The sequence below is a fragment of the Phacochoerus africanus genome, chromosome 3, assembly GCF_016906955.1.
Source record: "Phacochoerus africanus isolate WHEZ1 chromosome 3, ROS_Pafr_v1, whole genome shotgun sequence".
Taxonomy (NCBI): domain Eukaryota; kingdom Metazoa; phylum Chordata; class Mammalia; order Artiodactyla; family Suidae; genus Phacochoerus; species Phacochoerus africanus.
Window position 1 is genome coordinate 142657688 of NC_062546.1, and position 16990 is coordinate 142674677.

Below are 16990 nucleotides of genomic sequence, written 5' to 3' on the forward strand. Positions count from 1 at the left end.
ATTGCCAAAGCAACTGAAATTACTTAGTGACAAATACCAATTTCCCAGGTGAAGGTAACATTACTCACTTTGGCTCAAATAAGCTCTCTTGTACCTGCTGAGTTATTACTACCCCAAATCTGTATCCTTTCTTTGGAAAATTTTAGGAGGAACTTATGGCCTATACATTTTGGATTCTAAATAGATAATTACCTAAACCCAGACCAGGGAAGCACTTCAATTTTATGGCTTCTTTTCCTCCTGCATTTTGACAGTAGTGGTCACTTTCATTCACTTGAAAATAGTTATCGTTAAAGACCAGTGATCGAGGTTTATACACTTCTTCAATCTCACGTTATATGTACACATCCACTTAAATATCTCACCAAAAATTAAACAAAACTGGATATTTTCTTTTAATTCAGGACTTCAAATAAGTTATTAAATGAACACAGTACTTTATGATTCAGAAAGATAAAACTCAAACAAGACTGAAAAACTTGTGGCTAACACCTAAAGCACTCAATTGATGCTAACATTCCATTACCATGTCAGTATTTTTTTAATAGGATTTTTATCATAATCCACAGAGGAACAGGTATTGCCCTAAACCATTCCTGATAGGGCTAAGTGTTACCTACCCAGGATTAGCCTTGATAATGGTTATTAGGTACACCTTAACAGCTTGAAACACTTCATACTTATCTTGAAGTATAGTTAAAAGAATTTATTCAACTGATTCTTAAGGAGCCAAATCAGTCAATGCCCTAAATCTTGAGAGCTCCCTTCAAATGTAATTTCATAGTCTTTAAATTTTAACTGTCATTGTTTATTACTGTTTTGGCTACATTCTCTACAATTTCAGCAGCATCTTAAAGAGACAATGTGTTTATGTACAATGAAAGAACAAAATGGCTTGCAACATCAGAAATAAGAGCCACAGTTTAACTGTACAATATTAAGGAGAGTCTGTGGTAAGTATAGCCTCCTTTTTGAGCAATATGGACAACTTAACATGTAAGTATCAGCATTATGAATGTGATGGTAAAGAAATATTTCTTAAAGGAGTGAAATATAGCATCCTGAAAAATAATGGTTCTACCATACAAGGCAGTTAGAAAATGTTCACATTTTAACAAATCAATACAAACCACAAGAAATTTGTTTATGGGACCACCATCCCAACTTGCTGTTAAGAACCTTCTAGAAATGTAGAATTACCATGAACAATGTATAAATCTAGTATGTATGTGCTCCACAGCCCTAGAAACCAAGAAACTGATTTGGAGAACTCTTTATGTCCAACATAGATCATTTTTACATGCCTTGATTGTTAATGAATGCCTGCTTTTAATATCTATGATGTACAGTCAACTTGCACCTTTTAAGGAGGTCATTCGATTTTTTAGCAAAGAAGCAACATCATTTAGCAGCAATAAAGCGCCTTCAAGAAGACTTAAAAAAAATACAATATCCAATTAGAAAAGCCATATTTTTAAACATTTGTACAAGAATAAGCTGCTGAAACTTGGTAATTGAAATACGACATCTGTACAACAATATACAATAGAGCTAGAAGGGAATTTATCATTATCCTGCATAGAACTGGTCTGCATTTGGTTACACACTGTCACTTGTTTTAACGAACAAGGCCTGGTAACAAAAATATCTGTTAACAATTCTAACGTGTTGAAAACACCGGAGAGATATTATAATTTAGCGAATTCAACTGATCTCAAAACAAGCAGCTCACTTTGTCAAAGGGGTAAAATATCCAGGAATAACAGCTCTCCCTTTAACATAACCCAGTGAAAAAAAACGGACATGTGATTTCGAGGTACAACTTGGTAAAAGCCAGAAGAGGCAAATGACAAAGTCTAACTTTGTCCAAAGATTCTAACTCTCACATTCTATTACTATAAAACACAACTGTCACTGTCATTCAGTTCTTACTTTGGTTTCAGCAGATGAACTGCTGAATGCTGAAGAATGTATCCAGGCACTGTATATAGTTCTTGTGTTAGAAATATGTCTCACATTTTTTCTATGTGTTTTTAAATAATGAAAAACTACCCTTCATATTAGAACTCTCTAGTAACAACCAAATGAATTTAAGCATTATAAACGTTATTTACAGTGTTCCCCAAACAAACAACCATTTTTTTCCTATCTTAACATGGTATTCCTGTTTCTGTGCAACAGGCAGTCACCTGTCACTGCTCAAGGCTACAGTCAGAAGTTTACATTTATTCACTGTCCATGATCCACTCTACAAACGATGCTATGAAGAACTTCAGTTCACAAACAGTTCTCAACCATATCCTCTGTAAAAAAGAAAACAAAAACACTCAAATGCTCTCAAAGTCAAGTGTGCATCTGGAAGCAATTCAAAGACATCATGCCGATTTTTGAAGAGTCAGTAAGTAATTATGCTTGAAGAAGGGGGTGTAGGGGATGCCGTCAGCCCAGCCATGTGTAAGTTTCCTGAAGAATTGGATCTTCTCATGTGCGGGAGAAGGTAGGGGTCATTTGCCAGTTGGTGCACATCAAATCTATCTTCTTTTCGGTATGCCAAACAGCGTCTTATAAAGGCCTTCAAAAAAAAGGTCAGCAATTAAAAAATCTTTTCTTTTTCTAAATATCAATCAACCAAAAACTAGATAATGGACACTTTTAAGACAATAAATTTCATTTCACTGGGGATTCAAATTAAAAAAAAATTTTGTAGCAATAAAATTACTGCTCCGAATTCAACTCTCAACTCAGAGCCCCTAGTAGTTCATTTTGTATAGTCTAAATGTAATTGCTACTATTTGAACTTACTGCTAGAAAGCTGTATATTTTTTGAAAAAATTTATATTGTGATTAAAGTGTACACAATGTGAAAATGCTAATTTTTGAGCCTTTTGCATATACAATTCAATAACATTAAGTATGTTCCCACTGTGGTGCAACATTTAAACCACTGCCCATCTGTAGAACATTTTCATCATCTGAAATTCTGTACCCACTAGACAATGCTCCCCAGTCCTTGGTAACCACTATGTTCTTTTACGACATGGCTATCCTAGGTACCTTATATGCGTGGAATCATACAATATTTATCTGTTCTTTTTGTGTCTTTCATTTAGTATAATGTTTAAGAGTCATCCATGCTGTAGCATGCATCAGAATTTCATTTTTTTAAGGCTGAAAAATGTTCTATTGCATGTATATACCACATTTAGTTTATCCATTTATCTCTTGGTTGACATTTGGGTTGTTTCTTTTAGCCATTGTGAATAATGCTGCTATGAATGTTGGTATATAAATATCTGAGTCTTTGCTTCTACTTTTTTGATATCTACCTAGAAGTAGAAATGCTGGCCCATATGGTAATTTAAAAAATATATATATATATAATTGACAGATATTAGTTTCAGGTATACAACATAAGGACTCAATATTTGTATTGTGAAATAATGCTCATAATTGTTCAGTTAACAGCTGTCACTTTATGTAGTGATAAAACTTTTTTTATTGTGATGAGAATTTTTAAGACCTATTCTTGGCAGCTTTCAAATATGCAATACAAAATTATTAGCTATAGTTATATATATTAGCTACATGCTGAATAGTACATCCTCATCTTTTATAACTGGAATTTTTGTTCCTTTGGTGCCCCTTCATCTATTTTGCACACCCTTCACCTACCCACCTCTCTGGCAACCACCAAATCTCTTCTCTGTACCTGCGAGCTTGGGTTTTTTCCTGTTGGCTTTTAAGATTCCACATATAATGGCAAGATTCCCTTTTTTTAATTTTTATTTTTTGTCTTTTTTTGCTATTTCTTGGGCTGCTCCCGCGGCATATGGAGGTGCCCAGGCTAGGGGTTGAATCGGAGCTGCAGCCACCGGCCTACACCAGAGCCACAGCAACGCTGGATCAGAGCTGCGTCTGCAACCTACACCACAGCTCACAGCAACGCCGGATCGTTAACCCACTGAACAAGGGCAGGGGCCGAACCCACAACCTCATGGTTCCTAGTCAGATTCGTTAACCACTGTGCCACGACGGGAACTCCTCCTTTTTTTTTTTAAATGGCTGAGCAGTATTCCATTTTATGTATATATGTACACATATGCATACACACACCACATCATCCATTTACCCCATCAATGGACACTTAGGTTGCTTCCATGTCTCAAGCATTATTTATAATGCTGCAATGAACATGGGGATGCAGTAATATTTTTGTTTTCTTCAAATATTCAAAAGTAGAATTGCTAGGTCATATGGTAGTTCTATTTTTAATTTTTTGAAGGAAAAGCCACACTAATGGTTGCACCAATTTATAATCCCACCAAGAGTGCACAAGGGTGTCCTTGTTTCCACATCACCAACGCCTGCTATTTCTTGTCTTTTTGATAATAGTGATTCTATAGGTATGACGTGATATCTCATTGTGGTTTTGATTTGCTTTTTCCCTGATGTTGAGCACCTTTTCATGCACCACTTGGACCATATGTACATTCTCCTTAGAAAAAAGCCTATTCAGGTTCTCTGCCTGTTTTAATCGGATTGATTTTTTTAATATATTTTGGATAGTAAACACTTATCAGATATGATTTCCAACTATTTTTCCCATTTGATAGGTTGCCTTTTCATTTTGTTAATGGTTTCCTTTGCTATGTAGAATCATTTTCATCTGATGTAGTCCTACTTATTTTTACTTTTGTGGCCTTCACTTTTGGTATTGAACCTAAAAAATCCTCATCAAGACCTACGTTATATATATATTTTTTCTGGTCTTTTTAGGGTCGCACCTGCAGCATAGCTAGGGGTTAAACTGGAGCTGCAGCCACCCACCTATGCCACAGCCACACCAGATCTGAGCCCCGTTTGTGACCTACACCACAGCTCATGGCAATGCTGGATCCTTAACCCAGTAAGTGAGGCTAGGGATCGAACCTGCATCCTCATGGATCCCAGTCAGATTCGTTTCTGCTGAGAAAAGACAGGAACTCCCCTATGTCAATTTTCTTGTAGGAGTTCTATGGTTTTAGGTCTTACAGTCATAAATAAATTGACCATGTATATGTAGGTTTATTTCAGGACTCTCTATTCTGTTCCATTAACCTACATGTGTTTTTACACCAATATCATACTGTCTTGATTACTATAGCTTTGAAATAAATAGTTTGAGATCATGAAAAGTGAGGTCTTCACCTTTGTTCTTTTTCAAGAGGGCTTTGGCTATCTGGGCCTTTGGCGTTTCTGTACAAAATGCCCGTGCTGCCACTGAATTTTGATAGGGATTGCACTGAGTCTGTAGATTGCTTTAAACAGTATGGACATTTTAACAACATTAATTCTTCCAATCCATGAACTTGGAATAGTTTTCCATTTATTCTTCAATTTCTTTGCTCAGTGTCTCATAGTTTTTCACGTACATGTCTTTCATCTCTTTGGTTAAATTTATTCCTAGGTATTTTATTCTTTCTGATGCAACTGAAAATGGCACTGTTTTCATAATTTCTCCCTCTGATAGTTTGTTATTAAGTATATAGAAATACACAGATATTTGTGGCATTGACTTTATATCCCATAACTTTACTGAATTTGTTGATCAGTTCTAACTTTTTTGTGGCATCTTAAACATCATTTTATATATAAAAATCCTCATCTGCAAATAGTGACAGTTTCACTTCTTCCTCTCTGATTTGGATGCCTTTTATTTCTTTTTCTTGCCTAACTGTTCTGGCTAGGAATTCCAATATAGCACACCTTGTTTTATTGTGCTTTGTCTTACTACACAGATAGTGCATTTTTTTGCTCACTTTGTCATCGTCATCAGTGATCTTTACTATTGTAATTGTTTTGAGGATGCCATGAACTGCACACCCATGTAAAACTGCAAACTTAATTGCTGAAATGACAAACTTACTTTATGCACAGTCTGAGATGACTCCAACTTTGAAGGAAGTTCTATTGCAGGTAATTTGCTATTAAATAGCATTGCATGCTACAACAACCTTGTTCATGAAAGGAAGAGTCTATAGATGTGGCAGACTTCACCGTCTAAATTTTAAGAAATTGCCTCAATCCTGCTTTGTAGCACTGGGACTTATGTCTGGTCACTTATCATGGAGCATAATAATGAGAAAAAAGAATCTATACATGTATGTGTAGCTGGGTTCACCATGCTTGCTGTACAGTAGAAAACTGACACAACACTGCACACCAGCTATAATGGAAAAAAATAAAAATCATTATAAAAAAAATTGCCTCAGCAACTACCACCACCCTGAGTCAGCAGTGATCAACAGCAAGGCAAGACCTTCTGTGAGCAAAAAGTTTACTATTGGCTGAAGGCCCAAGTATTTTTAAATTAAGGTATGTACATTGTTTTTTTAGACATAATGCTATTGGACATTATAGTGTAAATATAATTTTTATATGCACCAGGAAACCTATTCATGTGACTTGCTTTACTGCAAAATCTGTAGAACCAAACTTGTAGTATCACTGGGCTGTGCTGAATGTTGTATGCTGCATTTCTCCCTACAATATTCTGGAATTTTTCTTCTGTAAAACACTCCTCTCACCGTCATTCTACTTTACTGTCAATTTAGTTAGGCCAAAGGGTATGATGCCATTTTTTACCATAATATTTTCTTCCTATTGAGCATACAATGTACAGCACAAAGTGCATATATCCATGAAGCCAACTACATCAAGAAAAAGGACTTTGTCAGAACCTCATAAGACTCTTTGTGCCCTCTTCAGGCACTGGCTCTGCCTCCCCAGTTTACCGGGGTAATGGCTATCCTGACTTCTAAAGCACCATGGTTGAGTTTTGCTTGTTTTGAACTTTATGTAAATTTTATGTAAATATAATTATAGTCTCCTTTGCCTGTTTTTTAAAAGACTCACAGACCATATATTTGGGTCCTTAAAAACTATCACAACCGTGGAGTTCTCGTTGTGGCTCAGAGGAAACAAATCTGACTGGCATACATGAGGATGCAGATTCGATCCCTGGCCTCGCTCAGTGGATTAAGGATCTGGCATTGCCATGAGCTGTGATCTAGGTCGCAGACGTGGCTCATATCCCACGTTGCTGTGGCCGGCAGCTACAGCTCCGATTCCACCCCTAGCCTGGGAACTTTCATCCATATGCAGTGGGTGCAGCCCTAAAAAGACAAAAAAAAAAAAAAGAAACCTATCACAACCAAAGGCCCAGGCAACTCTTCTCCAGAGCAAAACACCAGCCCCTCCTGGGCAGATTTTCCTGTGGATGTAATCCCTTTTACTTTACTTACTGATAAGTATACTTGGTTTTAAGCACAATTTATGAAATCAAATTTATTTCATGAAACTTATTTATATAAATTTATTACCTTTGCTTCACTGCTTACAACCGGTTTCACAGGGAACTGGACATCCGTGGCTTTTAATATTGTATTTTCTTGGAGAATGTCTTGTTGAGATTGATTGTGACCAAATGGCTTTAAAAAAAAAATGAACAAAATGTTGAGAAATTTTATGTCGCAAAATATTTAAACAGATATTATCAGTGAATCCTTAAGATACAAATGATTTGTGTTCTAAAAATTCTTGTCTTCAGCTATTTGGAAGTTGGGATGCATTCTCACAGAGTATAGGTTATGACTGACAGCAGGCTGAGAAAGCCCATCTAATCAATTCTCAATATACCCAAAACATTGTGAAAAAGCAATAGAAAAAAAAGATAACGAAAAGAAATTTAAAATGTTACTCTGAATGTTTAAAAATAAAAAAACTTAAGTTTGATTAGAGAAGAGATGAAGTAGTGAAAATTTCTGTGAAAAGTCCAAAAAGTGAAATACCTTGAGCATGACATGCTAACTTAAATGAAAACAGCTTTGAGCTGTTTCACACAAAGTGATTTCTCTTTTCTCACTGATAAAGGGACCAAATGGGATAAGGATTAGATATTCATAGTAGCTTATAGTTCTGATTTCAATATAGAGATTTGAGAAATACTAAGACCAAGTTTGATGGAATTTCCCTGAGGAAGCACAGAGGGAGAATTTGCTCAGGCCAAACTGTGTGTGAGGGGTAGAGACGGGTAGAGGGTGAGGGGCAGAGTTGGGTAAAGGACAATGAAGAGTGTTTTGACTCCGTTATTCCTAATAATAGAAAAAAAATTACCACTATTATTCCTAACAATAGGAAAAATTACCACCGTTAACAGGTTACGTCTTTCCCATAAATTAAAGAAAAAAAAGGTAAAAAGGAAGCCAAAGAGGCCATTGTGACATTAAAATAATTTTGATCCCTGGAAATTTTAGGAAGTGATGATATATTTAAGATTATTTGAAAAATCAAAACAGAGTAACTGGGTGACTGACCATTGTGGATGTTGTTTCAGATTCATTCTTGCATCACAGAAAACACAAACTTTCTGAATTGTATTAAACCAAAGGACATCAAAGATTTTTCTGTTTGCAAAACCATATATGCTAGCAGTCTCCAGCTGCAATGTTAGTTTCAAAGTTCTCCCCCTTTGCAACTATGTGATCATTTCAAACCCTAACCAATCCTTGCTAACAAGCACCCTTACTTCTTGCCAACTCCAATCCTAATTCTTGACGATTTACATAACCTTACTTTCTTGCCTTTGTATAAGCCTCCCCCATTTTATAGTCCCATGGAACACAATTCAAGTGCTTTCTTGGATTTCTGCTTACCGGGCTGCTCCTAACACCAAATATATGGTTGTTTGGGGTTTTTTTTCTTTTTTTTAGGGGGGTGGGGTTGCTCATCCAGGTCTCTATTCTTGGAATTCTTGGGTAACCAGAAGAAATAGAGAAAAAGGCTGGCACCCCTTGGAAGGATCTAAATTGACTTCAAGTTAATGAAATTTTAAGAGGGGAAAGCTGAACTTATCTCTATATCGTTGAACCTGGTGTACTTTAACTTACCTTTCTACCATAGAGACACTGAAAGAAGATGACTCCTACTGACCACACATCAACCTTGTTGGAAATCTTTGGTGGTTCTTTTCCAACTACAAAACACTCAGGAGGTAAATACCTAGTTTTGGGGGGAGAAAAAAAGGAAAGGACTCTATTACCAATTTATAAGTTAAAACCATCTTAGCACACTCATTTTATCCTTAGGTGATCTTCACTGATGAAAATCCTAGTTTTTAAAGCATTTATATTTCTGCATTATTTGACTCTAGCTCCAAAGCATACAACTTTATGATAAGGTGTGTAATATACAGTTGACCCTTCCTCTTACATGTGGATTCTCTCAAGAGTAAATAGTATGCAATACACAATCTGTAGTTGGTTGAACTGCAGATGTGGAGGAACCATGCATACAAAGGACAACTCTAAGCTATCTCCAGATTTTGACTGTGCAGAGGGGTGGTACCCTTAACCCCTGCATTATTGAAGGCTCCACTATATATGTATATTATCTACAGAAATGACAAATTATCATTAGAAATTACAATGTTCTAATTTGAGTAAGTATCTACTAATAGAAGAAGTCCTTGCCCGTCTCCCTTCACCAATGTTCAAATTGTAGGCAGTAAATAGTTCTCTTCCTAAAACACGTATCTGATCAGCCAGTTCTTTTGTTTAAAGAACATCAGCAGCACTAACTGCCAAGGAAAGACCTCATTATCTCTTGCTTGTTAACATAAGATCTGTCCTAATCTAGCAGCAACTTAATTTCCAAAATCTTCTGACTCCACCTCTCAACTGGCTAGGCAAAGCCAATTCACTTGTTCCTAACACTGCACTTTCCCCCCATGCTTTTGAATACGACCATCTCTTTATGCCTTCCTTAACCACTCTAGTTCACTGGATATCCACCGTTTCTTCTTCAAGACCCACTCAATTTAAGCCTTGTCTGCCTCCCTCTGGGCAGATATTCTAGTACCTCTATTATGGCATACATTCATTGTGCAGTTTCTAACTGTAGCACCATTAGAAATACTATTTTTTTCTTTCTTTTCAGCCACTTTCGTGGCATATAGAAGTTCCCAAGCCAGGGATCAAATCTGAGCCCCAGCTGCAGCAATGCCAGATCCTTAATCCACTGTGCTGGGCCAGGGACTGAACCCATACTGCTACAGAAACAACGCTGGAGACTTAACCCATGGCACCACAGTGGGAACTCCCCCAAATACCATTTTTTATTTGTAAGTTCATATTTTAGATAAAGGAAAGGTAAAAATAAATTGTCACCTTAGGTTATTAAGTAAAAATCTCCATCAGGATGCAAGCATCTCTCATACCTCAAAATTTTTAAACTAAAAAAATCCTGAAAAGGGATAATACAGCTAAAGAAAATCTACTCTTTTTAAGTTTTGTATGCTAAAATAATTTTTAAGTTTCAACTTTGACAGATCACCAATAACTTGTGATGTAAATCCTTCCCTACCCGCCAAGTAAAAAGCCAGATTTATTTTATGAATCAAAGTGTATATTTTATGTAGGTTTATGCATGTGTAACCCAGACAAGAAGGGCTCTTTAAGCACTATGCTATGCCATCCTCAAAGTAAAGGGTGTAAGAGGGAAAGAAAGTATAGGAATAGATACTAAAGCTATCCAAGGAAAAGGACCACAAGGATTTAGTGGATGATTGCATCTGAGACCCAAGAGGGAGGGAAAAACTCACTTTCCTCTAAGTGATACTGACAAACAATTTAAGCTTCCAGGGATGAAAGGCAATTTGTAAAAGCATTATACATGTATATTCTAAAAGTTTGTATAGGACATCCAGTTTACCAAATACATAGCCAAAAAACTAATATGACTAGAAAACAAATCATTCTTTTTTTTTTTTCCCCTCTTGTCTTTTTTTGTCTTTTTGCCTTTTCTGGGGCCATTCCCGCGGCATGTGGCGATTCCCAGGCTAGGGGTCTAATCAGAGCTGTAGCCACTAGCCTACGCCACAGCCACAGCAACGAGGGATCCGAGCTGCATCTGCAACCTACACCGCACCTCAGAGCAACGCCGGATCGTTAACCCACTGAGCAAGGCCAGGGATCGATCCCCCAACCTCATGGTTCCTAGTTGGATTTGTTAACCACTGCGCCACAATGGGAACTCTGAAAACTAATCATTCTTAGGAACACTATTTCTACAAGAAATATAATTCCAGCTTCCTAACATGGAAATGCCACAACTCTATCTTCTTCCTATATAGCCCCTTCAACATAAGCTTCCCTGGCTGATATGCTCACTTGTCAGAGGGAAGCCAGAGTGCAAGGGTAACAGCATGCGGGAGTCTACAGAATAAGGATGATCTATTATTACTTAGAACATGGTTTCAAGCTTCCAAAGAATACAGGGTTCTACCAAGAAGCCTTACGTTTGTTGGTTTTATTTATTAGGGTTCTAAGATTTTGTTGTGAAAAAAGGAGCTTCGTTGCTAAAAGAAAAAAGTCTAAAGACTACTGATTGAGGGTACTGACTTTTATGGAGATGCTAGTTTGAATGATTTATTTTTTATATTTAATTATCCATAACATTTTCTTATATTCCTAAAAAATGCCACAAGCAGAACTTGAAACTCCAGAATGGCTTTAAAAAAATACACAGACATGACCAATCCCTGATTGGAAAAGTAAAGCCCATACAGACCTATTGCATTTTATAGAACTGGTTGTACTGCTCAGGATAACTGTGTGAAGACTATTATAGAAACCTTAACGTCACATTTATGTCTGTAGTCACTACCCTGTGCAATGAAGCTGAGTACAATTATCTTCTTTCTGATTAAGGATTTCACTCCTTTTGCTAAAACTAATTGATTCTGAAAACTAAATTTGTTTTGAAATGTTATAGTCTATGCTGTCCACTCTGGCAAATTTGATAGCAAGTTTGAAAATTCACACTGAAGTAATTTTTTTCAACATCAAGGTAACTCTGAAGGGAATGACATTCATTTGGACTCCATAAATCTAGACAGAATAATAGATTCACTGATATATCTATAGTATAGTCATTACATGATTTTTAAGCATTAAGTCTGAAGACCAAGATTGTACCAAACTTCTCTTTTTTCCATGTTCAACAAAACATCCACCGCAAACAAAAACTGTAACCACAAAACCTTTTCAGAGAGGGCTTAATGCTTATTAGTTATTGCTTTAAATAGCTAAGATGTTATATTAAGTATCTTAATTCATGACAAACATCACTCTAACATTAGAGCCAGATTCACGAATTCTTCATGTTAGAAGTTTCTGGCTGGCAGTCACTTGCTGATGTCAAATTTTTCTTCCTTCAGTTTGCTGACATTTACAGTTAAGACCAGATGAGAAAAGGATTAAGGACAGTAGTCTCTCCCTCAACTCAAAAGACGTATATCAGTACCCCCATCACACCACAGTGATCTCAAAGGTACATGAAAATAAATCCTCGTTAAAAAGAAAACTGGACATGAATCTAGATAATTTCAGTGTTTTAAATAATACATTACCAGTAAGTGCCTGCCCCTTGGGAGGTTAGATCCATTCCATCTACACCATAGCTATCATCATCCATAATCTTGGACAGACCAAAATCAGTGATTTTGATTTCCCCACATGCTGTTCCATCTACCAGAAGGATGTTTCCTAAGAATAAAGTATAAAGTTCTTTCGATGATACAGAAATGAAAAGCATTATCTTTACTACTAAAGCAGACTTTTGGGAGATAAATAATACATTTTAAATATATATGTAAAATTTAACATAAAATATATATTTAAAATATAATTTTAAAATGTAGTGATACAATACAAACACTTCAAAGTCTGCTGGTTTTCCCACTGACTTTTAAAAGCAAAACCAAAAAGCAAGTTTTCAGATAATTCAATATGACTTTTAAAAATTACATTATTTAAAAGCTTAAAGAATTAGACACATTTTATTAATTACCTGGTTTAAGATCATAATGTATAATAGGGGGTTTGATTTCATTAAGATATCTTAGTGCATTTACAATTTGCATTACAATAGACCTAGCTTCTTTCTCTGACATTAATTTATGTTGCTTCAGATAGAAATCCAAGTCATTGCCTTCACAGTATTCCAACACTGTACAAAACCTACAATTGGAGAAGGGGAAAAAATTACACATAAAATATTATTCAATAATTCAGAATCACAATGGACAAATGAACAGTATTTATATTATCACTACAAAACAGGGAAAGCAAAAGCCAACATATCTTTTCTTAAAAACGAAATCCTTTTATATTTACTTACGTATCTGTATCCAAGGAGAAATAATCATAGAGTTTAACTATTCTGGGGTGATCCAGTTCCTTGTGTATTCTATATTCTCTACAGGCATGTCTACAAGAAAGAGTATATGAATTCTCAATGACCATTAAATATATTTTCAAAACTGATAAAAATCATAAAGAAATTAGTATTTACTTGTGGTAGTTTTCCTTCTTCTCATCCCTCCAGCTTTTATTAAGCTGATGGATCTTCACAGCAGCATATCGTTGTTCATAAAGGTCAAAAGCCTAGGATTCAAGGAATAGAAGGGTGAAGATCACATATCTAACTGATACTCCATGGTGCTAAATCAGAGAAAATTTTAATATGAATTTCCACATTCAAGTTTTATAAATGCCAGTATACTAAATCAAGATAAAACAAAACAGCTTTTTTTCTTATTTTTATTTTTTGGCTGTACCCACAACCTATGAAAGTTCCTGGGCCAGGGATCAAATTTGAGGCGCAGCTACGCCAAAGCTACGGCAATACCAGATTCTTAATCCACTGCACCAGGTCCACTGCACCAAGTTGTAACTCCGAAAGCTATTTGTTTTTTTCTTTAGGATTAAATTGGCAGATAAAGGTTCCCACGCTAGCGTTGAATTGGAGTTACAGCTGCCAGCCTGACCAGAACCACAGCAACATGGGATCCGAGCTGTGTCTGTGACCTACACTGCAGCTCACAGCAATGCTGGATCCTTAACCCACTGAGCAAGGCCAGGGATTGAACCCAAATCCTCACAGATCCTAGTTGGGTTCATTACTGCTGAGTCACAATAGGAACTCCCTCTTTGTTTTAAATATGGACCTGCTCCTCTATATTGACAGCAGCAGTAAGCAGCCAAGTGTAATGCTTTTTTGGTGGGTTGGACAAAGAAAAAACTTTTCCTCTATCTTTTCCAGCAACTCCACTCCCCACCCCAACTTGTTTGAAAATTAACAAGTTCCTAACAATTCTGCAACTGTTTTCAAAAATTCTAAACTTTTATTACAAAATTGTTCAAACATAACCATAACTATTAACCATATATAATTATCATACCTAACTACATCAGTAGTAATTCCTTAATCTTGTCTCAAAAAAAGGTTTTACACTGGTTTGTTTAAATTACCAGCCTATTTCTTAAATAAAAGAAGTCTTTAGAGGTGACTTATAAATGTCTTAAAAAAAACAAACTCTGAATATCATCAGAGAGAGATGTAATAATTTAGGTTCCACTATGACAAATACAAAGGTGTTCCTTTAAGAAAACACTTGAAAGCTTATATATTTACTAGGAAGAAGGTTCCTAGACCCCACTCCCCATATCAATTTAACCTTGAAATAAACAATAGGGTAAACTGCTTGTCACAAAATTATAAAAGCAGGAGATCAGAAATAACATAAGATGCAGTAATTAAGAATATTCACTCTGGAGTCTATTAGCTGCATGACTTTGTGCTAATAACCTCTCTCAGCATCAGTCTCATGAAGTTTGCATTGTTGAGAGAATGAAATGGGATGAAACATGTAAAGTGTTTAGAATAATATATGATTCATAGTAAATAACCAATAAACATGAGCTAATTACATTATTGAAAGCTGAGTTTTAAGAAAGAAAAAATTAAAAAAAGAAGCTCATGTGAGAGAAAGCAAAAAACCTTTTATGAAACTCAAAGGCATTCATAAATTCTTAGTACTGGAGTTCCCTTCCTGGCTCAGTGGTTAACGACTCCGACTAGGAACCATGAGGTTGCGGGTTTGATCCCTGGCCTCACTCAGTGGGTTAAGGATCCAGCGTTGCCGTGAGCTGTGGTTGTAGGTTGCAGATGCGGCTCGGATCCCACGTTGCTATGGCTTTGGTGTAGGCCGACGGCTACAGCTCTGATTTGACCCCTAGCCTGGGAACCGCCATATGCCGCGGAGCTGCCCTAAAAAGCAAAAATAAGTAAATAAATCCTTAATACTAATAAAGTTATCATCAGTGCATATTGATTATAATAATTGTATGACACACTTTTCTCCTAAGATTAGGAGAATAAAGTATATCCTCCCATAAAGCTAAGATGGTAATCACTGAACAACTGATTCAACACTTTCCAACTTGGATTGATTTAAAACTGCTGGTTTCCCTCTGGACCTGCCAACCATGAAAGGGCTCTGAAGGGGTTGGAGGGAGCTGTCATTAGTAAATTTAAGTCAGTTCTGAGGGCTTAAGTCAGTAGCCTCCCCCACAACCTGCATTTTCTTATTTCTATAGAAGCTTTTTCTTCAAAACAGTGGACATACTACCAGGTGGTGGCAGAAGGCTATCACGAAAGCTATTAGTAAGCTCAGAAGCTAGGCACCTTTTAGGCTGAGCTAGTGCTAGCTAGCTGTACTTTCGGTGATAAACTATTGTGATCTTCTTTTCTACCTTGTGGCCTGGGTAAGACAACTTAAGTGCTTGATGATGAACTATAATTAGAGTCAAGAAAAAAAGGAACTAGAAGAGAGCTCACAGGTCACTCTTGATTGGGTGATGCTTAATGCTTGTCCAAGTAAAACCAAAACCAAAACCAAAACCAAACCAAACATAGTTTATGGTTGAGCCAAGATCAGAAGTGAAGTTCTCTGAATCCAAATAACTTAATTTCCTCCAGAGTCAGAATGAGATACAGGTTGTCTCCTTCTAATAATAATCTGGTGAACTTAACATTTACTCAACACCGATGTTCTATGTGATTTACCTGTGATAGTTTGTTTATCATTACAGTGATCTTATGATGTGGATACTGTTGTTATTCCCAGATGAAGACAGTGAGGTAGGTAAAGGACAGTAAGCAATAAGCCCACATTCACATAGTTAATAAATAGTAGAATTAGCCAGGATCCAAACCTAGCCTGCCTGGCTTCAGATCCCAAGGTTTTTTTCTTTTTTGCTATCTATTCATTTATTTCTCAATGAATTTTATTACATTTATAGTTGTACAACAATCATCACAACAAAATTTTATAGCATTTCCATCCCAAACCCTCAGTGCATCCCCCCAACCTGTCTCATTTGGAAACCATAAAGTTTTTCAGTCTGTGAGTCAGTATCGGTTCTGCAAAGAAGTTCACTGTGTCCTTTTTTTAGATTCCACATGTAAGTGCTAGCTAGCATTTGATGTTGGTACCCAAGGTCTTTTTTCTCTTTTTCTTTTTTTAAAGGCCTCACCATTGGCATATGAAAGTTCCCAGGCCAGGGGACCTGCTGAGACACAACAGGAACTCCGAGAACCCAAGGTCTTAACCACTGACTATATACCAATACATAATGAAGCACAAAGTGTTACAAGAAGCTTATAAAAGCCAGCTAACAGGGAAGCCCTCTATAGGAATTGGAGTTTAAGGTGAGACTATGACCTTCATTATGACTTCATCCTCACTAAGAGCAAATGGGAAGTTACTGGGGCTTATAAGCAAGGGAGTGAGATGATCAGACTGCATTTTGTAACAAGGCCACTCTAACTGCAGCATGCACAAATGAACTGGAGAAACTCAATGCCCAGAAAGGTGATCAGCTAAGAGTCAGGCAGCAATGCAAACAAGAGACAATGAGGTCATCGACTAAGAGAGAGGAGAAGAGTCATTGCTAGCTTTAGGAGAGCTTAATGTGACATTATGACAGCAGGCATCAGGAACTGGTTAGATGCTGGAAGGGAGTTAAAGGAAAGGTGAAAAGGACGGATGGCTTTTATGCTTTTCAGTTGAGGAAATGGGCAGATAAATGGCAGTGCTGTATATTAA

At 36.6% G+C, this 16990-nt stretch overlaps 1 protein-coding gene across 4 annotated transcripts in view; it reads right to left on the reverse strand.

The window, feature by feature from the left end:
- Window positions 1-371: 371 nt before the first annotated feature.
- Window positions 372-16990, reverse strand: part of TLK1 (tousled like kinase 1) — a 151425-nt gene continuing 134806 nt past the window's right edge. For all 4 annotated transcript variants that reach the window (XM_047772855.1, XM_047772854.1, XM_047772856.1 and 1 more), the window contains 7 exons: window positions 13393-13484; window positions 13219-13308; window positions 12889-13058; window positions 12449-12584; window positions 8928-9039; window positions 7362-7469; window positions 372-2572 (listed from right to left, as the gene is read on the reverse strand). In XM_047772855.1, the coding sequence (XP_047628811.1) occupies window positions 2396-2572; window positions 7362-7469; window positions 8928-9039; window positions 12449-12584; window positions 12889-13058; window positions 13219-13308; window positions 13393-13484 (885 nt within the window). In that variant the 3' untranslated portion in view covers window positions 372-2395. The remainder of the gene's footprint in view (window positions 2573-7361; window positions 7470-8927; window positions 9040-12448; window positions 12585-12888; window positions 13059-13218; window positions 13309-13392; window positions 13485-16990) is intronic.